The sequence below is a fragment of the Oncorhynchus keta genome, chromosome 21 (assembly GCF_023373465.1).
Source record: "Oncorhynchus keta strain PuntledgeMale-10-30-2019 chromosome 21, Oket_V2, whole genome shotgun sequence".
NCBI lineage: Eukaryota > Metazoa > Chordata > Actinopteri > Salmoniformes > Salmonidae > Oncorhynchus > Oncorhynchus keta.
The window spans coordinates 46497280-46524041 of NC_068441.1; the positions used below are offsets into that span (position 1 = coordinate 46497280).

General features: G+C 42.8%; 1 protein-coding gene across 5 annotated transcripts in view; it reads left to right on the forward strand.

Annotated features, from left to right (window-relative positions):
• Positions 1–26762, forward strand: part of LOC118399721 (nuclear factor of activated T-cells, cytoplasmic 2-like) — a 44671-nt gene that overhangs the window by 13196 nt on the left and 4713 nt on the right. The window contains exons 2-9 of one of the 5 annotated variants that reach the window (XM_052474038.1): positions 2587–3610; positions 4908–5079; positions 6932–7134; positions 7299–7471; positions 10551–10691; positions 17847–17902; positions 20339–20471; positions 20688–21395. In XM_052474038.1, the coding sequence (XP_052329998.1) occupies positions 2587–3610; positions 4908–5079; positions 6932–7134; positions 7299–7471; positions 10551–10691; positions 17847–17902; positions 20339–20471; positions 20688–21395 (2610 nt within the window). Of the gene's footprint in view, positions 1–2586; positions 3611–4907; positions 5080–6931; positions 7135–7298; positions 7472–10550; positions 10692–17846; positions 17903–20338; positions 20472–20687; positions 21482–26762 lie in introns of those variants that run through there. The other 4 variants (XM_052474039.1, XM_052474035.1, XM_052474037.1 and 1 more) reach the window with 4 other exon arrangements.

The window sequence follows — 26762 nt, forward strand, 5'->3', positions numbered from 1 at the left end:
CTGTATCTATGTAATGTGTCTGTATCTATGTAATGTGTCTGTAATGTGTCTGTATCTATGTAATGTGTCTGTATCTCTGTAATGTGTCTGTATCTCTGTAATGTGTCTGTATCTCTGCAATGTGTCTGTATCTATGTAATGTGTCTGTAATGTGTCTGTATCTATGTAATGTGTCTGTATCTCTGTAATGTGTCTGTAATGTGTCTGTATCTCTGTAATGTGTCTGTATCTCTGTAATGTGTCTGTATCTATGTAGTGTGTCTGTATCTATGTAATGTGTCTGTATCTCTGTAATGTGTCTGTATCTATGTAGTGTGTCTGTATCTCTGTAATGTGTCTGTATCTCTGTAATGTGTCTGTAATGTGTCTGTATCTATGTAATGTGTCTGTATCTCTGTAATGTGTCTGTAATGTGTCTGTATCTATGTAATGTGTCTGTATCTCTGTAATGTGTCTGTATCTCTGTAATGTGTCTGTATCTATGTAGTGTGTCTGTATCTATGTAATGTGTCTGTATCTCTGTAATGTGTCTGTATCTATGTAGTGTGTCTGTATCTATGTAATGTGTCTGTATCTATGTAATGTGTCTGTATCTATGTAATGTGTCTGTATCTATGTAATGTGTCTGTATCTCTGTAATGTGTCTGTATCTATGTAATGTGTCTGTATCTCTGTAATGTGTCTGTATCTATGTAATGTGTCTGTATCTATGTAATGTGTCTGTATCTATGTAATGTGTCTGTATCTCTGTAATGTGTCTGTATCTATGTAATGTGTCTGTATCTCTGTAATGTGTCTGTATCTCTGTAATGTGTCTGTATCTATGTAATGTGTCTGTAATGTGTCTGTATCTATGTAATGTGTCTGTATCTCTGTAATGTGTCTGTATCTATGTAATGTGTCTGTATCTCTGTAATGTGTCTGTATTGTGTCTGTATCTCTGTAATGTGTCTGTATCTATGTAATGTGTCTGTATCTATGTAATGTGTCTGTATCTCTGTAATGTGTCTGTATTGTGTCTGTATCTCTGTAATGTGTCTGTATCCATGGAATTGTATATGTATTTATGTTTAAAAAAAATAGTGACCACAATGGAAATAAGTCCCCGACTTTATTGTGGAATCCCGGTCACTTGACAACATATTTGTGTATATATATGTGTATATATATATATATTATTTTTTTTTAACAGACAAATAAAATCAATTAATCGATCAATCCAAACTGTGCAGCGGCTAATTGAGGAATTGAATTAGACATCTGTTACAAAACACCAAAAAGTTTAATAACATTCGGAGATTGTCAAACTAAGCCTGTGTTACTGGGTCAGCATACAAGGCAGGGAGAGATTGACGAGCTAAGCCTGTGTTACTGGGTCAGCATACAAGGCAGGGAGAGATTGACGAGCTAAGCCTGTGTTACTGGGTCAGCATACAAGGCAGGGAGGGATTGTCAAGCTAAGCCTGTGTTACTGGGTCAGCATACAAGGCAGGGAGGGATTGTCAAGCTACGCCTGTGTTACTTGGTCAGCATACAAGGTAGGGAGAGATTGTCAAGCTAAGCCTGTGTTACTGGGTCAGCATACAAGGCAGGGAGGGATTGTCTCAAGCTATGCCTGTGTTACTGGGTCAGCATACAAGGTAGGGAGAGATTGACGAGCTAGGCCTGTGTTACTGGGTCAGCCTACAAGGTAGGGAGGTATTGACATACAGTAGTCTATTATTGTGGTGTTGAAAATGAAAACCATGATATTGAAGTTGGTATGTTTTGTTTATTGGTTGTATGTTGCATTGGAACAGAAACCTGTTGGTGGAAAATGTGTAGCATATATTTAATAAAATTATAAATATGGCATCAAAATGTTGAAAGTCTGATACAGACACTAGCTGATCATTGTCTGCAGCCGGTTCTGATTTTAGTGTAACGAAACAGGCAGTGAGAGTGAGCTCGTCTGTGGTGGTCGGGAAAGCCTCAACCTTTGGCCCGTAGGCCTATGTCGCATCGACTGTGCCACAAAAGCATACTGAAGTAGTTAAGTCGATATCCACATTTATAAACACAGGGTCACTACAGTTACCGTTATTTGTGGTTAATTCTTTGAGTTAATTCTATGAGGGGTGAGGGTGTTCAATGTATTTTAAAGTACAAGGGGAGGGTCATGTGACAATATTTTGGACTTTGGGATGGGGGGTGCATTTTGTTTATGATACCTTGAGTTGGACCAGCCCCTCCACCAGTAAATGTTGATGTGTCCCTTAGCCATTTTTAACCCCTGTTGAATTATGGACTATCCAATAATAGAGGAACAGCCCACTCAGCTGTCAAACGCTTATGTTGTAAAACCCTCGACCCAGTGTAACTCTATGTCTATTTCACATGCCTGCTGTTTTAAGACCAAGTTTCCTATTATTGCTGGTAATTGCCTGATGTTCATTAAAAACTACTTGGTAACAAAATCTCTAAGAACAAATTATATAGTCACTGAAATGGCAGGTGTGAGTTTAGAAGAAATCACCATTCTGATCCTGAAATGTTGCAATACATAATGCCTAAATGAGTACTCCCTTCATCCTGCCATATTCTTAGCAGACAACTCAGGGGTTCCCCCTCGCGGAGATCACAACCCCTCATCTGTGGTGATCTACCCTTGTGACGGAAGCTCCAGTAACGCCCCTACAACCTCCAGCCAGTCCTCTTACCACCATGGGCTTGTCCCTGACAGCCTGTCTGGGCCTGGGTTTAACTCACTGGATCTCCCCTCCAGGCCAAGGGGTGCTCCCTCTCCCAGCCCCAGGATTGAGATCACCCCATCAGGGGACCCTCACCAGACTCATCCCCTGGACGCCAGCCCCAGAACCACGGCCCTGACTGTGCCTGGCTATGAGAACACGGCCTACCGAGAGCCCCAGAGCCCTGCCAGCAGCAACTCCTCCACGGGTTGGTTGTCTGAGGCCTATTCGCCCTGGGTCTCGCCTTGTGTATCTCCCAGTGGTGGTGGGGGCATGGTTGGCTTGACCGCCTTGGACCTCCTCCCAGGCCTCCAGGGCATCCATACGTCCTCGGCCCACTCCTCCCCTGGGACCTCCCCGCGAACCAGCATCACAGAGGAGACTTTCCTGGTACCGCAGAGTCAGCGGTCTTCCTCGCCACATTCCCACGATTACCCCCGCTCTCGCTCCGCCTCTCCTCAGGGAAAACGCACCTACGACCAGTACAGCGGCCCCAATCTGGGGACCACCAGCCAGCAGCAGCGCTCCCGGAGCCCAAGCCCCAGCCCCAGCCCCAGCCCCTCGCCTCACCACCCCCAAGAACGACCCTTGGCCCAAGCTGACCCACAGGGCAATGCCCCTCAGCAGATGCCCAGCGTTGAAGAGGTGTTGAGCAGCCTCAACTCCAGCCTCAACTCCAGCCTCAGCTCCAGCCTCAGCTCCAGCCTCAGCTCCAGCATGTCCAGGGCGGTCCCCTCCAAGATGGTGCGGCCCAGTGTTGAGTGCTATACGTATGGAGAGAGCCAGGGGGAGCATGGGCGGAGAGGCAGAGCTGGGGCTGAGACCTTCTACATCCTCCCTACATCTTTCTGGCCGGCTTCACTAGCCCATGGAGCCTTCAGGTATAGTGTGCAATGTGCTATGATAATGATGATCCCTCATAAGAATGAAAAGTAATGACAGTCACATGAATCTGTAATGACAGGTAAAGAAGTAATGACAGTCACATGAATCTGTAATGACAGGTAAAGAAGTAATGACAGTCACATGAATCTGTAATGACGGGTAAAGAAGTAATGACAGTCACATGAATCTGTAATGACAGGTAAAGAAGTAATGACAGTCACATGAATTTGTAATGACAGGTAAAGAAGTAATGACAGTCACATGAATCTGTAATGACAGGTAAATAAGTAATGACAGTCACATGAATCTGTAATGGCAGGTAAAGAAGTAGTATTAAGAAAACCTTAGAGGAATTTCATTTGAAATTGTGATGTAATGTACTGATGTGTATTTTGTGTGTTATGGCAGGAAATGTTAAACCCTCTCTTTCTCTCCCACAACCTTTCTCTCTATGTCTTACTCATCTCTCTCTCCCTTTCTCTCTATGTCTTACTCATCTCTCTCTATCTCTCTCTCCCTCTCTCCCTCTCTCTCTCTCTCTCCCACACCCTTTCTCTCTATGTCTTACTCATCTCTCTCTATCTCTCTCTCCCTCTCTCTCTTTCTCTCCCACACCCTTTCTCTCTATGTCTTACTCATCTCTCTCTATCTCTCTCTCCCTCTCTCCCTCTCTCTCTCTCTCTCCCACACCCTTTCTCTCTATGTCTTACTCATCTCTCTCTATCTCTCTCTCCCTCTCTCCCTCTCTCTCTCTCTCTCCCACACCCTTTCTCTCTATGTCTTACTCATCTCTCTCTATCTCTCTCTCCCTCTCTCTCTCTCTCCCACACCCTTTCTCTCTATGTCTTACTCATCTCTCTCTATCTCTCTCTCCCTCTCTCCCTCTCTCTATCTCTCTCTCCCTCTCTCCCTCTCTCTTTCTCTCCCACACCCTTTCTCTCTATGTCTTACTCATCTCTCTCTATCTCTCTCTCCCTCTCTCCCTCTCTCTCTCTCTCCCACACCCTTTCTCTCTATGTCTTACTCATCTCTCTCTATCTCTCTCTCCCTCTCTCCCTCTCTCTCTCTCCCACACCCTTTCTCTCTATGTCTTACTCATCTCTCTCTATCTCTCTCTCCCTCTCTCCCTCTCTCTCTCTCTCCCATACCCTTTCTCTCTATGTCTTACTCATCTCTCTCTATCTCTCTCTCCCTCTCTCCCTCTCTCTCTCTCTCCCACACCCTTTCTCTCTATGTCTTACTCATCTCTCTCTATCTCTCTCTCCCTCTCTCCCGCTCTCTCTCGCTCATCAGTGGCATCCCTGTGCCATCTATGCCCCCTCTAGAGTGGCACTTGCCCAGTCACTCCGACCAGTATGAGCTCTGTTTGGAGCAGCAGCCTAAACAGCACCACCGGGCCCACTACGAGACAGAGGGCAGCAGGGGAGCAGTCAAAGCGGCCAGTGGAGGTCACACTGTGGTTCAGGTACTGGGTGTGGGATGGGGGAGTGTGTGTTTGTTTAACCTTTGTATGTATGTATGTATGTATGTATGTATGTATGTATGTATGTATGTATGTATGTATGTATGTATGTATGTATGTATGTATGTATGTGTGTGTGTGTGTGTGTGTGTGTGTGTGTGTGTGTGTGTGTGTGTGTGTGTGTGTGTGTGTGTGTGTGTGTGTGTGTGTGTGTGCGTGCGTGCGTGCGTGCGTGCGTGCGTGCGTGCGTGCGTGCGTGCGTGCGTGCGTGCGTGCGTGCGTGCGTGCGTATCTATGTATGTATGTATGCATGTATGTATGGGTGTTGACAAGTGGAATGCTTTCGACACCTTGACCTTGTTGCTGACCCAAATTTGGTATACTCAGTGTACAGTACAGCTTTTACTCCTGTGTGTATGAATGTGTCTGTGGTGGTATTTCCTTGTCATTACATCACCATGTCTGTCTCAGGTGCCCAGCAACAATATGTAAATGAACAAATGTATCAGGCTGCATTATTATGACTAAACCCATTCAACCACAAAACCAGCACAGTTAAACCACCATAGGACGTTTTCATATGAAAATCGGTACGCTGGTTTAGTTTCCTGGAGCATTTGTGAGAATTACATTTTGGTTTCACATGACCTGATAATAACCGATTCAGGGTATGATTTGCGAGACGCAAATTCAACATGACATTAGCAAGCTAGCTTGTTTACAAGGGTGAAAACAGTTCCACGCGATTAACCCAATACCTGACACGCCAGTCCTGAATCCTGGAACTGCTACTGACGCAGGGTTCCAGGGTTCCTTTGTGTTTCACACACGCTACATAGAGCGGACCAGGGTACCAAACGCTCCCGGCTCTTTACCAATTAAGCCTGGGATGGAGGTTAACTTTCCAGTGTATTTTAAATGATGGAAGATCCACCCATATGAAGTATAAAGTTCAGGGACATATTGACTAAGCCATACTGGTTTTAATGTATAGTTACTAACGCAGTGAGCTGTCTTCTCATCTCAGGATGTGAAAGCCATTTCTGGGTCCAGGGCAACAATAGTGATGCTATCCTTCTGCTAACCATTAGCCACACGCTACATATGCAAATAATTATGTCGGGAGTTGGCCTTTCGTAACCTATGAAGTCATTTTCCTACATTATGTAACAGAATTCAACTGTGATATTGTTGAAGGTAGTTAACCCTTGATGTTCTCAAAGTAATTATGGACGTTCAACAGTTTTATCAGTTAATATTTTGAGTACATTTAGAAAAAAGGGTTCCAAGAAAAAGGGTTTTCCTATGGGGACAGCCGAAGAACCCTTTAAGGTTCTAGATAGCACCTTCTTGTTCTAAGAGTGTAGAATGAATTATGGTCCCTTGGATTACATATTAGAAGGAGGTGCACAGTTCAAAAGTAACACTTTTAGTTAGAGATATGATTATTTACTGTCATGTTTAAAAGCTGTAAGATTAGTGTAGCTCTGCAGTACAGAGGACACAGTGTTGAATTCAACAGTATCAAAAAATGTTAAATGGATACACTCCAAGATCGACGTGTGTCAGTTGTTTTTAGACCCCACATCCAATGTCATTGATTGCGTAGAGTCAGCTCTGCCTCAACCACAAATGAATGGAAAAGATAAGCAGCCAATAAGATGTGTATATTACATGGTGTTTATCTTTTCCATTTATTTGGAGTTTTGGCACATAGGTGATTCTACACAATAGATGTCTTGGGATGTGGACATATCTCAACACAAGACCACTATTCAGGTCTGAAAACGTTGGTTTTTGGAGTGTAACGTCCCCTTAAAGGTAAAACGGTTTGTTTGGTTGTATCTCTCGACAGCTTCATGGGTACAGAGGCACTGCTCCACTGGGTCTGCTGGTGTTCATCGGAACGGCTGACGAGAGGGTCCTCAAACCCCATGCCTTTTACCAGGTGCACCGCATCACTGGGAAAACGGTCACCACACCAAGCCAAGAGGGAAAGGTCCATGGCACCAAGGTGCTGGAGATCGCTCTGGAGCCCAAGAACAACATGAGAGCAGTGTAAGGAGAGCAGTCAAGTTAGAGACAGTACACACACAAGCACGCACGCACACACACACACACACACACACACACACAAACATACATATACATGCGCACACATATGTTTTCAGAGCTAGGGTATAAAATAATGAATAAAACATTGTTTTACTTCCCTTGTAAAGGATTGACTGTGCTGGGATACTAAAGCTGAGAAATGCTGACATCGAGCTCAGGACAGGCGAGACAGACATGGGACGCAAAAACACCTGTGTGCGCCTTGTCTTTCGTGTCCATATTCCTCAACCAGGAGGACAGTATGTCTCTCTTCAAGTGGCCTCCCTTCCCATTGAGTGTTGTAAGTGAACTTTTGTTCCTGAAACCTAAAATTCTATTACTACTACAAATAATAATAATAAATATAGCTGCGAGCAGCAATGAACGGGGTTCACAGGATGACAGAAAGGACACAAGATCAGTTGGATATCAAAGCAAGCATGTGGGAACTATCTTCCTTTATGTGCAATCAGTGAAGGCATTACCATGATTATCTCTCAATGCCACAAGGAGGACGCAAGTGAAGCGTAGTCTAGTGCTGTAGGTAGGTTATCTTTGAATTTAAGTCATTAATGTATTGAGTTTATATATAAATATTAATATTTATAATATATATATGCTGACTGCTCAAGCGGCACAACTTCTGGTTTCTAATTTTCCTAAATAAAAGATCCACTTTTCACTACGTTCAGACCACATAATAGGGCAACACTATGTGATTATACAGATACAGTGCATTCGGAAGGTATTCAGACCCCATCCCTTTTTCGGAAAGTATTCAGTTCCCTTCCCCTTTTCCACATTTTGTTATGTTATAACCGAATTCTAAAATTGATCCAATAATTTTTTCCTCATCAATTTACACACAATACCCCATAGTGACATCACAATAATCCATAATCACAAAGTGAAAACTGGTTTTCAGATTTTTTTGCACATTCATTAAAATTTTTAAACAGACATTCCTTATTTACATAAGTATTTAGACCCTTTGCTGTGAGCCTCGGAACTGGGCTCAGGCACATCCTGTTTCCTTTGATCATCCCACAACTTTCTTGCAGTCCACCTGTGGTAAATTCAATTGATTGGACATGATTTTGGAAATGCACACACCTGTCTACAGTATATAAGGTCCCACAGTTGACAGTGCATGTCAGAGCAAAAACCAAGCCATGAGGTCGAAGGAAATATCCGGAAAGCTCAGAGAGAGGGTTGTGTCAATGCACAGATCTGGGGAAGGCTACCAAAAACTTTCTTGAAGGTCTACAGTCGCCTCCATTATTCTTAAAAGGAAGAAGTTTGGAACCACCAAAACTCTTCCTAGAGCTCCCTGACCAAGGACACAATGGTCACTCTGACAGAGCTCCAGAGATCCTCTGTGGAGATGGGAGAACCTTCCAAAAGGACAACCATCTCTGCAGCACTCCACCAATCAGGCCTTTATGGTAGAGTGGCCAGACAGAAGCCAGCACACACATACCAATTGATTAATGGACTGCTCAATGTATATATTTTTTCTCTTGCTTTGTTTGCTATTTTCCAAATCTCTGATAAGCTACACAGGAAATGGCTGAAAAGAGCCCATATTAATATATGTAGCCTTAGAAATAAGGTTCATGAAACCAATAACTTGCTATATTAGCCATTTCTGAGACTTAGATAATTAATTTGATAATACAGCAGTAGCAATATAACAATATACCATCTATAGAAGACACAGAAATGCTTAGGGGGAGGTGTTGCTGTATATATACAGTATTTATATTCAGAGCCATATCCCTGTAATGCTTGGAGAAAATCTCATGTCTAGTGTTATTGAAGTGTTGTGGCTGCAGGTTCACTTGGCACATCTAATGCCTTTTCTTTTGGGGTGTTGGTATAGGCCACCAAGTGCTAACAGTCAGTATCTAAATAATATGTGTGAAATGCTTATTAGTGTATGTGATGTAAACAGAGAGGTCTACTTTCTTGGGGACCTGAATATTGACTGATTTTCATCAAGCTGTCTGCTCAAGAGGAAGCTTATTTTTGCAACCAGTGCCTGTTATCTGGTTCAGGTCATTAATCAATTAAGCAACACCTCCCCCATCAACCTACCAGGGTGTTTACAAACACTACATGAACAAGATCATCTACATGTATCAATCACATTTTTACTAATACTGTAGAACTTTGTTCTTAAGCTGTATCCGTACCCATTGGATGCAGTGATCACAGTATAGTGGCTATATCCAGGAAAGCCAAAGTCCCAAAAGCTGGGCCTAAAATAGTGTATTGGAGATCATACAAAATATTTAGCTGTGACTATTATGTGGATGACGTTACAAATATTTGTTGGTCTGATGTGATTAATAAGGTGCATCCAGATGCTGGATATAATAATAATAATGCAAGAAAAGCATTGAAAAGCATTGCAGGATTGACTGTTGTAAAGTTGGTGTGGGAGAGGTGGAAGAATTATTGTTATTGATCAATAATGACAAACCTCCTGACATTGACATCTTAGATGGAAAGCTACTGAGGATGACAGCTGAATCTATAGCCACTCCTATCCGTCATATCTTTAATCTGAGCCCAGAGGAAAGTCTATGCTACCCAAGAGTGGTAAAGCTGCCTTTACTGGTTCTAACTGCATACTTATAAGCTTGCTGCCAGCTCTTAGCAAACTTTTGGAAAAAATTGTGTTCAACCAAATACTATGCTATTTCTCTGTAAACAAATTAACAATAGATTTTCAGCATGCTTATAGAGAAGGTCACTCAACATGTACTGACACAAATTACTGATGATTGGTTGAAGGAAATTGATAATAATAAGATTGCGGGAGCTGTACTGTTAGATTTCACTGCAGCCTTTGATATTATTGATTATAACCTGTTGTTGAAAAACTTTTCAACCTCTGCCATATCTTGGATTCAGAGCTATCTATCTAATTGAACTCAAAGGGTTTCCTTAATCTAAGCTTCTCTAATGTCAAACATGTAAAGTGTGGTCTACCACAGGGCAGCTCTCTCGGCCCTCTACTCTTTTCTATTTTTACCAATGACCTGCCACAGGCATTAAACAAAGCATGTGTGTCCATGTATGCTGATGATTCAACCATATACGCATCAGCAACCACAGTTAATGAAGTCACTGAAACTCTTAACAAAGAGTTGCAGTCTGTTTTGGAATGGGTAGCCAGTAATAAACTGGTCCTGAACATCTCTAAAAGAGCATTGTGGTTCAAATCATTCCGTAAGTTCTAAACCTCAGCTGAATCTGGTAATGACACTTATTTTACACACAGCTTGTGCAAAACGTTGCCCTCAGAATGTGACTCATGTTCTCCTATGGTTGTTCTAATGTTCTCCTAAAGACGTTCTACTGTCGTTCCACAGCCCAGAGGTCGGCCCACGAGCTTCCCACTGTAGAGCGCCAGGACGTGGAGCGCTGCTCGGTTCTAGGGGGACAGCAGGTGATACTGACAGGACAGAACTTCACCTCTGATTCCAAGGTGGTGTTCACAGAAAAGACACCTGGTGAGGACTTTACAATCAATCAATCAAATATATTTATGAAGCCCTTTTATATCAACAGTTGTACTTTACAGTAGCCTTGCCTAGACTCCTAAGAGTAAACAGAAGGGCAAAAGTAATTGTATCTAATAATGGCATACTGTACACTACCTTTAGTTCAGCATCATGGTAGTAAATTATAGAAATGGGCTAAGCCTTTAAGTCTTTTCTTCATAGAGCAGTTAGTAAGTAGCCTTGGGTTGTGTGAGCCCGGAGCATAGTGTGAGGCAGCTTGATGTACAAGTACACTCCCTGAACAGGATGCTATAGTCTATCTATGATCTATTGCAGGGCCTTACCCCAAATGTAGGTTGAATGCCGGGAAACGGGTTACCGAGATATACCGAGATTTCCCTCCCAAAACCACTCCCTATTCCCGGGATAAATAACTGCAAGCAAACTGTAAATTATTTATATGTATGCACTGATTTGGAACTGAATTGGAACTGTTAAATTATATGAGATATCTAAATATGTTCTTCTCAATGCCCTTCACTCTGCTATCTGCATGATCAATGATCAACACTGGGGACAGACAGCGCATGTTTAATCTCAACATGGTCATTTTTTTTCTTGTGACAGGTAGGCCCTACATTTGCTCCAGCATTGCCTATGCTACAGTAACATAAGGGCTGAATGTGCATCTAATTTACACATCTCCGTCTGGCTTTCGGGGGCCACCATATGTTTTTTAGTGTACCGTATTGTAGTTGTTTTAAATCAGTGCATACGGGAGCACTGTCTCTCTCTCTCCAACAATTCCATTAAAATTCCAGCCAATACAAATAGACCCTTTCAAAAAAAGTTTTGAAACCGCAGTAAATGTACAGTAAATTACTGTGGTATTTTGGACCCAGTAATTGCATAATAACTGCAGTGTTATTCCAACACTCTAACTGCACTTACACTACAAAATTACTGCGGTAAAAAAAACACAGTGTTATTGTGGATGCAGTATTTGCAGCATACTGCAGTTACACTGCACTCCGACTGCAGTTATACTGCACTCTAACTGCAATCTTTTTTTGTAAGGGGATCATTTGTTTCATATAGATGTCCTAGCCTACGCCTTTCAGACAATACATTCATCCAGTATATCTATTGAAGGATGGGTTATTCATAAGTGTATAATCTCTGTATCTTTTGGCGGGAAATCAAAATCAAATCAAATCCAATTTTATTTGTCACATACACATGGTTAGCAGATGTTAATGCGAGTGTAGCGAAATGCTTGTGCTTCTAGTTCAGACAATGCCGTGATAACCATAAAGTAATCTAACTAACAATTCCAAAACTACTGTCTTATACACAGTGTAAGGGGATAAAGAATATGTACATAAGGATATATGAATGAGTGATGGTACAGGGCAGCATACAGTAGATGGTATCGAGTACAGTATATACATATGAGATGAGTATGTAGAAAAAGTAAACAAAGTGGCATAGTTAAAGTGGCTAGTGATACATGTATTACATAAGGATGCAGTCGATGATATAGAGTACAGTATATACGTATGCATATGAGATTAATAATGTAGGGTAAGTAACATTAGCATTGTTTAAAGTGGCTAGTGATATATTTACATCATTTCCCATCAATTCCCATTATTAAAGTGGCTGGAGTTGGGTCAGTGTCAATGACAGTGTGTTGGCAGCAGCCACTCAATGTTAGTGGTGGCTGTTTAACAGTCTGATGGCCTTGAGATAGAAGCTGTTTTTCAGTCTCTCGGTCCCAGCTTTGATGCACCTGTACTGACCTCGCCTTCTGGATGATAGCGGGGTGAACAGGCAGTGGCTCGGGTGGTTGATGTCCTTGATGATCTTTATGGCCTTCCTGTAACATCGGGTGGTGTAGGTGTCCTGGAGGGCAGGTAGTTTGCCCCCGGTGATGCGTTGTGCAGACCTCACTACCCTCTGGAGAGCCTTACGGTTGAGGGCAGAGCAGTTGCCGTACCAGGCGGTGATACAGCCCGCCAGGATGCTCTCGATTGTGCATCTGTAGAAGTTTGTGAGTGCTTTTGGTGACAAGCCGAATTTCTTCAGCCTTCTGAGGTTGAAGAGGCGCTGCTGCGCCTTCTTCACGACGCTGTCAGTGTGAGTGGACCAATTCAGTTTGTCTGTGATGTGTATGCCGAAGAACTTAAAACTTGCTACCCTCTCCTCTACTGTTCCATCAATGTGGATAGGGGGGTGTTCCCTCTGCTGTTTCCTGAAGTCCACAATCATCTCCTTAGTTTTGTTGACGTTGAGTGTGAGGTTATTTTCCTGACACCACACTCCGAGGGCCCTCACATCCTCTCTGTAGGCCGTCTCGTCGTTGTTGGTAATCAAGCCTACCACTGTTGTGTCATCCGCAAACTTGATTATTGAGTTGGAGGCGTGCGTGGCCACGCAGTCGTGGGTGAACAGGGAGTACAGGAGAGGGCTCAGAACGCACCCTTGTGGGGCCCCCGTGTTGAGGATCAGCGGGGAGGAGATGTTGTTGCCTACCCTCACCACCTGGGGGTGGCCCGTCAGGAAGTCCAGTACCCAGTTGCACAGGGCGGGGTCGAGACCCAGGGTCTCGAGCTTGATGACGAGCTTGGAGGGTACTATGGTGTTGAATGCCGAGCTGTAGTCGATGAACAGCATTCTCACATAGGTATTCCTCTTGTCCAGGTGGGTTAGGGCAGTGTTCAGTGTGGTTGAGATTGCGTCGTCTGCGGACCTATTTGGGCGGTAAGCAAATTGGAGAGGGGTCTAGGGTGTCAGGTAGGGTGGAGGTGATATGGTCCTTGACTAGTCTCTCAAAGCACTTCATGATGACGGAAGTGAGTGCTACGGGGCGGTAGTCGTTTAGCTCAGTTACCTTAGCTTTCTTGGGAACAGGAACAATGGTGGCCCTCTTGAAGCATGTGGGAACAGCAGACTGGTATTGGGATTGATTCAATATGTCCGTAAACACACCGGCCAGCTGGTCTGCGCATGCTCTGAGGGCGCGGCTGGGGATGCCGTCTGGGCCTGCAGCCTTGCGAGGGTTAACACGTTTAAATGTCTTACTCACCTCGGTTGCAGTGAAGGAGAGACCGCATGTTTTCGTTGCAGGCCGTGTCAGTGGCACTGTATTGTCCTCAAAGCGGGCAAATAAGCTATTTAGTCTGCCTGGGAGCAAGACATCCTGGTCCGTGACTGGGCTGGGTTTCTTCTTGTAGTCCGTGATTGACTGTAGACCCTGCCACATGCCTCTTGTGTCTGAGCCGTTGAATTGAGATTCTACTTTGTCTCTGTACTGACGCTTAGCTTGTTTAATAGCCTTGCGGAGGGAATAGCTGCATTGTTTATATTCGGTCATGTTACCAGACACCTTGCCCTGATTAAAAGCAGTGGTTCGCGCTTTCAGTTTCACGCGAATGCTGCCATCAATCCACGGTTTCTGGTTAGGGAATGTTTTTATCGTTGCTATGGGAACGACATCTTCAATGCACGTTCTAATGAACTCGCACACCGAATCAGCGTATTCGTCAATATTATTATCTGACGCAATACGAAACATGTCCCAGTCCACATGATGGAAGCAGTCTTGGAGTGTGGAGTCAGCTTGGTCGGACCAGCGTTGGACAGACCTCAGCGTGGGAGCCTCTTGTTTAAGTTTCTGTCTGTAGGCAGGGATCAACAAAATTGAGTCGTGGTCAGCTTTTCCGAAAGGGGGGCGGGGCAGGGCCTTATATGCGTCGCGGAAGTTAGAGTAACAATGATCCAAGGTTTTACCACCCCTGGTTGCGCAATCGATATGCTGATAAAATGTAGGGAGTCTTGTTTTCAGATTAGCTTTGTTAAAATCCCCAGCTACAATGAATGCAGCCTCCGGATAAGTGGTTTCCAGTTTGCAAAGAGTTAAATAAAGTTAGTTCAGAGCCATCGATGTGTCTGCTTGGGGGATATATACGGCTGTGATTATAATCTAAGAGAATTCTCTTGGTAGATAATGCGGTCTACATTTGATTGTGAGGAATTCTAAATCAGGTGAACAGAAGGATTTGAGTTCCTGTATGTTTCTTTCATCACACCATGCCTCGTTAGTCATGAGGCATACGCCCCCGCCACTCTTCTTACCAGAAAGATGTTTGTTTCTGTCGGCGCGATGCGTGGAGAAACCCGCTGGCTGCACCGCCCCGGATAGCGTCTTCCCAGTGAGCCATGTTTCGGTGAAACAGAGGACGTTACAGTCTCTGATGTCCCTCTGGAATGCTACCCTTGCTCAGATTTCATCAACCTTGTTGTCAAGAGACTGGACATTGGCAAGAAGAATGCTAGGTAGTGGTGCGCGATGTGCCCGTGTCCTGAGTCTGACCAGAAGACCGCTACGTTTCCCTCTTTTACGAAGTCGTTTTTTTTTGGGGGTCGCTGCATGCGATCCATTCCATTGACCTGTTTGTAAGGCAGAACACAGGATCCGCGTTGCGGAAAACATATTCTTGGTCGTACTGATGGTGAGTTGACGCTGATCTTATATTCAGTAGTTCTTCTCGACTGTATGTAATGAAACCTAAGATGACCTGGGGTACTAATGTAAGAAATAACACATAAAAAAACAAAAAACTGCATAGTTTCCTAGGAACGCGAAGCGAGGCGGCCATCTCTGTCGGCGCCGGAAGTATGAACGGGTTACCTGAGAGAAAAGGGATTTACTCTCGGGATGGAACATTTGTAAAATATTCAACCCTACTCCAAATCTATCTCCTTAATGCTGAGTGCCAAGTAGAGATGCACCGGGTCGGATTCTTACGACTATCAAACTCCCACCCTTCCGATCTCAGGGCAGACACTCAAACCACAAGGCCTCTGAGTTCCTACAGCTCTAAATGATCATTATTAATAGTTGTCCTATTGAGAGGACAATTTCCAGAACATTATTTATTTATGAATTAATTGTTTTAACCTTTGGCTCGCTCTTTCTCTCGCAATTCTACTCTGTTGTGATCTAGAATTAATGTACTGCATGTTCTGAAACCAACCTGCACCGCTTTGACCTGCTTAGATTTGTATAGATTACTGTTCTCAATGGACTGGTTTCAATGGACTCCAAGCTCTCAATCATCACCATGGCTGTATAATACAAAGATTTATTTCAGACCACCACTACTAGCCCAACATGGATATGATTATTATCATCTAGTTTGTTTATTTGTATTCCCATCCAGTTTGCATATTGCCAAGGCAACTGTTAGCACTGGAACCATAGTACAGGGCAGTGATATGTCTAGTTCTGTCGTAATAACATCCTGACTGCAATACAGGAAGGGAAACTAGATAATCGTTTTACAGTGATGCACTACTCCCAAAAGCTTGAAGTTGAAACAGTCACAAAACAGTTATGCACTGCACATGCTCAAAGAACACAAATCAATCAAATATGCCAGTTAGCAGACACTTTTTTCCTGTGGGAATGGAACCTATGATCTTAGCCTGGGAATGGAACCTATGATCTTAGCCTGGGAATGGAACCTATGATCTTAGCCTGGGAATGGAACCTATGATCTTAGACTGGGAATGGAACCTATGATCTTAGCCTGGGAATGGAACCTATGATCTTAGCCTGGGAATGGAACCTATGATCTTAGCCTGGGAATGGAACCTAAGATCTTAGCCTGGGAATGGAACCTATGATCTTAGCCTGGGAATGGAACCTATGATCTTAGCCTGGGAATGGAACCTATGATCTTAGCCTGGGAATGGAACCTATGATCTTAGCCTGGGAATGGAACCTATGATCTTAGCCTGGGAATGGAACCTATGATCTTAGCCTGGGAATGGAACCTATGATCTTAGCCTGGGAATGGATGATCTTAGCCTGGGAATGGAACCTATGATCTTAGCCTGGGAATGGAACCTATGATCTTAGCCTGGGAATGGAAGCCTGGGAATGGAATATGATCTTAGCCTGGGAATGGAACCCATGATCTTAGCCTGGGAATGGAACCTATGATCTTAGCCTGGGAATGGAACCCATGATCTTAGCCTGGCCAGTGCTACGTCTTCTAACATAGAGGTGTTAGGTAACAAGGTCTGGGTCTTCTAACATAGAGGTGTTAGGTAACAACATCTGGGTCTTCTAACATAGAGGTGTTAGGTAACAAGGTCTGGGTATTCTAACATAGAGGTGTTAGGTAACAAGGTCTGGGTCTTCTAACATAGAGGTGTTAGGTAACAAGGTCTGGGTCTTCTAACATAGAGGTGTTAGGTAACAACATCTGGGTCTTCTAACATAGAGGTGTTAGCTAACAAGGCCTGGGTGCAGAATAAAGGCACTGTTATGAGCTTGTAAACTGCTCTCTTGTTTAGCATGTGGTTTAGTGCGAGAGGATGTGGTTAGACAAACATCGATACCATCTCCAAGCAGACAGACGTTTCTATCTCACTTTACTCAAAACGTGGTCTCTAAGCAGGAGGTAAACGTTGAGATGGGAATATACTAAAACAGAGATCAATGGCAATCATTACTGATACTGCCTACGTACCAGTTTCTGAGAGGAACGTGGGGGTGGATATGGGGTTTTTATATAAATCCTCATCACCATTATAGGTTTACAGATGCTTGCTTAACATTGTGACAATTGTTTTTGTAATTGCTAAATTTGATGCTACCAACACAGACCTGTGTTTGTTGGTGAGTGTTTGTGGAATGTTAAAGCTTCTATTTGACTGTAAATACACCAGCTAACTTGTTTTATATACTTATATTTTTAATAATAACAATAAATTGTATTTCTAGTTTCTAGCTGCCTTCACATACCTGCCTTCAAATTCCTGCCTTCACACTCCTGCCTTCACATTCCCTCCTTCACATACCTGCCTTCACATTCCTGCCTTCGCATTCCTGCCTTCATACTCCCTCCTTCACATTCTTACCTTCACATTCCTGCCTTCACACGCCCTCCTTCACATTCCTACCTTCACATTCCTGGCTTCACACTCCTGCCTTCACATTTCTGCCTCCACACTCCTTCCTTCACATTCCTGCCTTCACACTCCCTTCTTCACATTCCTGCCTTCATATTCCTCTCTACTTATTGTATGGTTTGTTCATATCAATCTCTGCTCCCCTCCTGATTAAGGTACACTGCATTGTGTTTCTTTCAGACGGGGTGCAAATCTGGGAAGCAGAAGCTACAGTAGACCGAGACAAGAGCCAGAAAGTGAGTTACCGTCCTATCACCTTTACCAACAGTACTAGCTAACTCCTACACTGTAAAAATAGAAAGTCTCAGAACACCATGACTGTGTAGTGAAACCATGAGAAGTAGTGCACCTAAGCTGAAATCTGGTGTTTGGAGGGTGTTTCAATCTAAACCCAATATAAGAGTTATGATACACTGAATGTGTTTTAACGCTGTAATATGTAACTTTCTGGGGTGACCCGACCAAATTCACATAGAAATGTGAGTTAAAGATCTATCATTCTCATTGAACGCAACTCTAAGGAACGGTAGATCTGTTCTATGTGAGCTATTTCTATGCTTCCCATTCTTAAGTTTTTGTACACCAGCTTCAAACAGCTGTAAATACAATATTTGTGGTTATTGAAAATATATTTCACAGCAGTTTAGATGTTACAATGATTCTCTACACTATGCATTGCTTGTTTTGTCACGTAAACTGAAATTAGGCAAACAATTAGAATTTTATCAACCAGGAAATGGCGGAGCAATTTCTGCATATTGCACCTTTAAAACAGAAATGAAGTACTCTGAAACACTCAAAGTGGTCCTTCAACCTGAATATTGGTGTTTTTAAGAGAGTGTTGTGAAAACACTTTTTGGGGTTTCAGTGCATGTAAAAGTCAGCATCAAAACACAAAAACTGTGTTTTCTCATACGATCAATGGTTTACAAATGCTACTAGTTTATAACCTAAATATCAATATTTTTTTGTGAAATTCCACCTTTATTTGTTCAACGCTTTTATTAGACAGATTAGAAACAGGAGGGGCAGTAAGATGGTACATTTACTCAATCAACCACAGCCACAATGTAAGAAATTATTCTGGGGTGAATTTAAATGGACCAAAAAATGGAATCCATTCATCCTGAGGCTGCATTCATTGTAGCTGGGGATTTTAACAAGGCTTATCTGAAAACAAGACTCCCTAAATTTTATCAGCATATCGATTGCGCAACCAGGGGTGGAAAAACCTTGGATCATTGCAGAGCCTGTGGTCTAGCGGTAACACCTCCGGCATAGACACATCACCCGTTTCCACACTGAAGACCGGGGTTAAATTCCCTGCTACAACCCTTCAGTCTGTTTCTCCCACCTATCTGTATCCCCTCTGTCATTTCATAACTGCCTCAATGAAGTGTTAAATATGTTTTCACTTTTTTCATTAATTTCAATGATTTTGTTAATTTAATTTTACCAAAATAATGTTAGAATATATCAAAATTAATATGTTGCTGTAAGGATCTGGGTGTAGCTGGTGCAGAGGAGTCAGGCGCAGGACAGCAGAGATGAGTAACAAAAGGAATTTTACTCAAAAATTCAAAATACATGAAGTAACACCAAGCCCACAAACATCACACCGAACTTACAATAAACAAACACGCACAAAAACCATGGGGAAAACAAAGGGTTAAATAATGAACGTGTAATTGGGGAATTGAAACCAGGTGTGTAAAACAAAGACAAAACAAATGGAAAATGAAAAGTGGATCGGCGATGGTTAGAAGGCCGGTGACGTTGAACGCCGAACGCCGCCGAAAAAGGAGAGGGACCAACTTCGGCGGAAGTCATGACAGTTGCTCAATTTCTTTCATGAGGATAACCAAAGAGACTGAGAGAGAAAATTGAAGGATTGAACTCATTGGAAGTCTTTGGTTTTAATCACCTTGCTTTTCCTATCTTGCCACATGATTGTGTGAAATAAAATAAAAAGTTGACTTTTTGATTCTTTCAAACAATGTTGTATGCATGTTTGAAGAAAAAAAAAGTATATTAGTATGAAGCTTGTTGTGCCATGAGGTGTAATGGTTCATAATGAACACATATCAAAACCGTCAGTCAAATTGACATTATATTCTTGCAGTTCAACCTCCAGCTAGTGCTGGTTGTTTGAACACTGTACTTGACAATGCCGGCCAAAAATGTAAGCTAAGACACTTCATAAAAAGGGATCTAATTCTGCCCTAAATGGGACTTAAAATATCATAATGGTGTTTAGAAGCTTTTAGAGAGTGGAAACAACACCAAAATAGAAGATATCTAATTCTGTACTAAACAGGACTCGAAACACCAAAATAGTGTTTTCAATGTTTTCTGTTAGTGCTGCCAGTCCCTGGCAAGGTGTTGCACAACACTTGATTAAGTGGTGTTACAACACACCATGTAATGTTTCAGAACATCTCAGGATGATGTGTTTTTGATATGGTTTTGTCTCCTTCAAGTTGGTGGTAGCTCAGTTGCCACTAGTTGTGATGTTACAAAGCACTTCATTTTAACAGTGTACTTTTCCTTGTCAATGTTCTTCTACATGATGTCATACAGTCTCAGTATAGATATGTCCACACCGTCGGCCAGTGATACTCTCTATGACAAATGACTGATTGACGTTCATCTGCACCATATGTTATATCTAGAGCATGCTGTTTGTGGAGATCCCTCCGTATCGAGATCCCACCATTCATCACGCGGTTAAAGTCAACTTCTATGTGATCAACGGGAGGAGAAAACGCAGTCAGGCGCAGCACTTCACCTACACTCCTTTAACCGGTGAGTCCATCCTTGCTCTACCCTTACATCTTTTAGTCATCATTAGAACTGAATACGGCCACGCCTTACATTGACAATTTCATCACTATCCCATTGATTACTAGTTGAAGGAATAGTTACATATTGACAATGTGTCATTTTTTAAAACGTGTGTGAACTATCCCTTTAACTTGTTTTGAGCACCAACTGTTAATTATAATCCAAAATTTTATTTAGATTTCACGTCCTTTTCAGTTCCCGCCATTAAAACGGAACCCATAGATGACTTCCAGTTTGGCCAGCTGGGCTGCGCTGTCTCCCAAATCCTAGGAATGTCATCCAAGTCCTACCACCACACCCCCAGTAGCCATCTCAACCCCAATAGCCACATAGTGGCTGGCATGACATCCTTGGCATCCTGCCAGCGTGCAAGCCATCACGATCCCAATGCCTATCAACCACAGGACCCATATGTCTATTACCCCAGTAAAAGCCGAAGCCTGGGTAGCACCCCTGTCCAGTATCAAGATATGAACCACCACCCAGTGATGATCCACAGTGGTTCCCCATCTCAGATGTCCTATACCCAGCATTACTCCAGCCAAGTGTCCCAACCATTCCACCCCTCTCGCTCGGCCACCAATCAGCGAGTTGTCAACGTAGCTGTCCCATTGGACCAACACCAGCACGCCACGATGGTGGGTGATGGGTACCGGGCTGCAGCTTCATTATGGAAGGTTGGTGACTCGCCAGAGGCCTGTTCCTCAGAAGGCCAGTACCAGGGCTTCATGCACACGGTGGTGCCTGTCTTGAGCAGGTCTCCACCACGACACAGCCACATCCTGACCCAGAGAGGTCCAGCCGCTACAGGGAGCCAGAGTGGGCCAGTCCCTGGGAAAGTGACAGCGAAGCAAGAAAACCTGAACCAAGCCTATCTGGATGATGGTGAGTTAGTACAAAACATATTGGATACTGCAGAAACGTACTGTACCCCAGGCTCCTCTAACTTGTTGTTTTGAATTCGTGACAATGTGTATGGTTAAATGGTTATTGCTGCTGGAACTTGAGATGGACTATACTGATACACAGTGCACAGCAACATCTTCAAAGAGACTCTGATATGTTTTTAAGAGGAAACTCATTTAGTCGTATCCCTAAGCTTGACTACAGTTTGTACAAAAGAGATACAGATAAATTTGATTTGATTTTGATTTGATGATGAACAAACAGAAACAGAACATATACACACACAAACAAACATTCTAAATAGTACCAGATATGGGTTCTTTGTCTTGTAACCATAGCGGAAGCCTGTTTTTAAGGTTCAATAACCATGCTCATAAGGTTCCAAATGGAACCTGTATGGTCCTGTAAAAAAAACTTTTCCCTAAGGTTCTATAATGAACCATTAAAAAAGGTTCTATATAGTACCAAAAAAGGGTTTTGCAATGGTTACAACCCTTTTCTATGGTTATTTATAGAACCTTTATGGAGAATGGATCTATAAATAACCACAAGACACCATCACTGGCCACATTCATATATAATATGTAATGGCATAACACAACACTTTAGGTAAACTGGAATGACACTCTCATTCGAGGTTGCACAAAAAGAGCTGTGAGCAAACCATGCAACAAAATATTCAAGTAAGCCACCTCCCATACATTATCACTAAAAGAGCAAACAACCCTTTTATGAACTTTAAAGAACCATTGAAGTGCAACAAGTGTTCCACATATAACCATCACCCTTCCCAAAGAACCCTTGAGGAACCTTCATTTTTGTGTGTGTGTAGAGCACATGTTAACAGTCAGTATGTGAATGTGTGCCAGCAGTAGCCTCCCATTATAAACTGCCCTAGCATTTGGGCCTCTTCTACTCTGAATCCCTCAGCATCAAATCAATTCTTAGACCCAACACTAGATTCTGGGTTTTGGCAATGAGGCCCTTTATCTACTTCCTAAGAGTCAGATGAACTTATGTATACCATTTTTATGTCTTTGCGTACAAGTTTGAAGTTGCGTTAGCATAGATACCCATAGACTTCCAGTCATTTAGTTAACGGTAGTTATCAAAACTATCTCTAACTTCCTTCATACTGGACACAGAGACATAATGGTATCCATGAGTTCATCTGACTTTGGGGAAGTAGATAAATGGCCTTATTGCCAAAATCCCGAAGTATCCCTTTGAAAGATTAGATAGCTATGAGTAACCACATTTCCATCCACAGTTCGTATGTGAGTACAGTCACAACGTATAAAAAAAATCATGACAGCTGTGATGGAAACAGGAAGTTTCATTTCATTCATTTTTGAAATGCAGAGAGATCATTAGTTCGTTCGACATGGTGTGATCTTTTTGTTTCGGTAAAATGTATTATGCAAGAAATGGTGGTGGAAACGCCTTCATGCTAAATATTGATATAATAACCATCATATCGAAGTAAACTTGGAGTCATGCAATGATTTGGTGTGTGGTCCTCCCACTACGACTCGGGAAACTATGCAGTTTATTAGGCTACATACAGTGCCTTGCAAAAGTATTTATCCCACTTGGCATTTTTACTATTTTGTTGCATTACAACCTGTAATTTAAATAGATTTTATTTGGATTTCATGTAATGGACATACACAAAATAGTCCAAATTGGTGAAGTGAAATGAAAAAAATGACTTGTTTCAAAGAATTCTAAAAATGGAAAAGTGTAGCCTGCGTATGTATTCACCCCTTTGCAATGAAGCCCCTAAATAAGATCTGGTGCAACCAATTACCTTCAGAAGTCACATAATTAGTTAATTAAAGTCCACCTGTGTGCAATCTAAGTGTCACACGATCTGTCACATGATCTCAGTATATATACACCTGTTCTGAAAGGCCCCAGAGTCAGCAACACCCCTAAGCAAGGGGCACCACCAAGCAAGCGACACCATGAAGACCAAGGAGCTCTCCAAACAAGTCAGGGACAAAGTGGTGGAGAAGTACAGACCAGGGTTGGGTTATAAAAAAGATCAAAAACTTTGAACATCCCACGAAGCATCATTAAATCCATTATTAAAAAATGGAAAGAATATGTCACCACAACAAACCTGCCAAGAGAGAGCTGCCCACCAAAACTCACAGACCAGGCAAGGAGGGCATTAATCAGAGAGGCAACAAAGAGACCAAAGATAACCCTGAAGGAGAGAAAAGCTCCACAGCGGAGATTGGAGTATCTGGCCATAGGACCACTTTAAGCCGTACACTCCACAGAGCTGAGATTTACAGAAGAGTGTCCAGAAAAAAGCCATTGCTTAAAGAATAAGATAAGCAAACACGCTATGTCTGGTGCAAACCCAACACCTTTCATCACCCCGAGAACACCATCCCCACAGCATCATGTGGGGGGTTCAATGGTGCTACTGGGAAACTGGTCAGAACTGAAGGAATGATGGATGGCACTAAAATACAGGGGGATTTGTGATAGAAACGCGTTTCAGTCTTCCAGAGATTTGAGACTGGGAAAGAGGTTTACCTTCCAGCAGGACAATGACCCTAAGCATACTGCTAAAGCAACACTCGAGTGGTTTAAGGGGAAACATTTAAATGTCTTGGAATGACCTAGTCAAAGCCCAGACCTCAATCCAATTGAGAATCTGTGGTGTGACTTAAAGATAGCTGTACGCCAGCGGAACCCATCCAACTTGAAGGACCTAGAGCAGTTTTGCCTTGAAGAATGGGCAAAAATCCCAGTGGCTAGATGTGCCAAGCTTATAGAGGCATACCCCAAGAGACTTGCAGCTGTAGTTGCTGCAAAAGGTGGCTCTACAAAGTATTGACTTTGGGAGGGTGAATAGTTATGCACGCTCAAGTTCTCTGTTTTTTTTGTCTTATTTATTGTTTGTTTCACAGTAAAAATATATATTGCATCTTCACAGTGGTAAGCATGTTGTGTAAATCAAATGATAGAAGCCCCCCCAAAAAATATATTTTTAATTCCAGGTTGTAAGACATCAAAATAGGAAAAATGCCAAGGGGGGTGAATACTTTCGCAAGCCACTGTATTAATCAAGTTATGATGAACTTCACAGGGTGGTAAAAGTGCACGGTGATCTTGATGCTCCTTTCCAATAAATATCAAGGGTTTGATTCTGATGACATATTCGATGCTTGACTGCCATTTGACAAATAAAAATATTCCATAATATTCCATATCCATTTTAGTCTCATCATGTAGACTAGCCTACCCACACTGCATCTGTGAGCTGTTGGCTAGAGAGCACGTGCCAAAACCAGAGTAGACACATTTGCTATTTAACACAATAGTTTGTGACAGAATGTGATGGAAACACATTGAACGTCAGATTTCTATTTGGTACTTGAAGACTTTAGCGAAAAAGTACATTTTTACTATGTACTATGTCATCACACACTGATTTTTATACACAACAAATCCTCTTGGTGGGAACAAACCACTGGTGGGAAAATGCGCATATTTTCTTTATGCAGATTTTTGATATTCACATGAAAATCTGTTTCCAATTGGATGGAAACCTAGCTAGTAATATGGTGACAATTCCACTTAGTAGAGGGCAAGAGGGAGTTACCAGGGTGTTGCATACACCTATTCAGTTCTCTCAAATCTACAAGTACCTAGACTGGGGTTCCTTACTAATGTTACGTTCCCACAAGACAAACTCAGTGTCGCTCACCACAAAGGGAACTAACAAAGAAAAATACATTTTGACAACCAAAACAAAACAGAAAGGGGTTCAAAAGGGGTTCTGAAAAGGCACCCATGTGGGTGCCCACTGAATGTTGGCAAAGCCACTAGTAAGGGGTTCTAAAAGACACCCATGGCCACTAGGTTTGACTCTCGAAAAGACAAACGAAGAGAAAAACCCACAACAACTTAGGACAGGGAGTAAAAAGAATATGGAGCGAAACAAACAGAGATAATAACAAAAATTTGCCTTCTTTCAAACTTAAACGGTTGAGCTCGAAACTGCACCTCAGCTGCTGTGAAGTGTACCTTTGTGTAGCTTTCCCAATATCTCTCAAGCGTTTAAGTGGAGATGGACAAGCGTTTGAGATGGACAAGCGTTTGAGATGGACAAGCGTTTGAGATGGACAAACCAGCACAGGTGAAACACCTTCTGACTAACGAGATGGACAAGCCAGCACAGGTGAAACAGGATCCCACTAACAAGATGGACAAGCCAGGACAGGTGAAACAGGATCCCACTAACAAGATGGACAAGCCAGGACAGGTGAAACAGGATCCCACTAACAAGATGGACAAGCCAGGACAGGTGAAACAGGATCCCACTAACAAGATGGACAAGCCAGGACAGGTGAAACAGGATCCCACTAACAAGATGGACAAGCCAGGACAGGTGAAACAGGATCCCACTAACAAGATGGACAAGCCAGGACAGGTGAAACAGGATCCCACTAACAAGATGGACAAGCCAGCACAGGTGAAACAGGTTCCCACAAACAAGATGGACAAGCCAGGACAGGTGAAACAGGTTCCCACTAACAAGATGGACAAGCCAGGACAGGTGAAACAGGTTCCCACAAACAAGATGGACAAGCCAGGACAGGTGAAACAGGTTCCCACAAACAAGATGGACAAGCCAGCACAGGTGAAACAGGTTCCCACTAACAAGATGGACAAGCCAGCACAGGTGTAACACATTCTTACTAACAAGGTGACACAAATCAGTGCTCCCTACATGCTAATGTGCTACCTCGAAAATAGAAAAACCGAAACCTGTAAACACTAATTAGCGTGTCAAGTATAAGGGTGGAGCGAAAACCCGAAGACACTCGGCCTGCCGTGGAATGAGTTTGACACATATGACCCAGGAGGCAGGGTGGAAGGGTGTAGGGGTTGATGTGGGATTCAGAGTAACACTTTTTTTGTGGATGCTCCCTTTCCTTGCTTGTCCAGCTATGTGGGTCAAAGTTTTAAATAGTCCCCAGCTAAAAGCCAGCTGAAGTTGTTTATCTATGTGTGAACTGACACTAAGCCTGGCAAGGTCAGTGAGAGTACAAGCTATCGATCATTTCAGAATGGATACAATTAGACTCCCCTAGTCGCTAAATGTGATTTGGCATCCAAATAATGACGATTTAGTAAGCCTTCGTCATGACTGAACTCTCTCTACATGTTGTGTCGAAGTCTGCCATGACATCTAGTTATTCATGTATTGTGTTGATTATTGCAGAGGCTTGTTCCCTTGTGTGTTCATTTATGATTAATTGCTTTTCAGAGGTAAATAAAATGAAGTTGAGCATGTGATCTGGACAGAATTGACATGCAGTT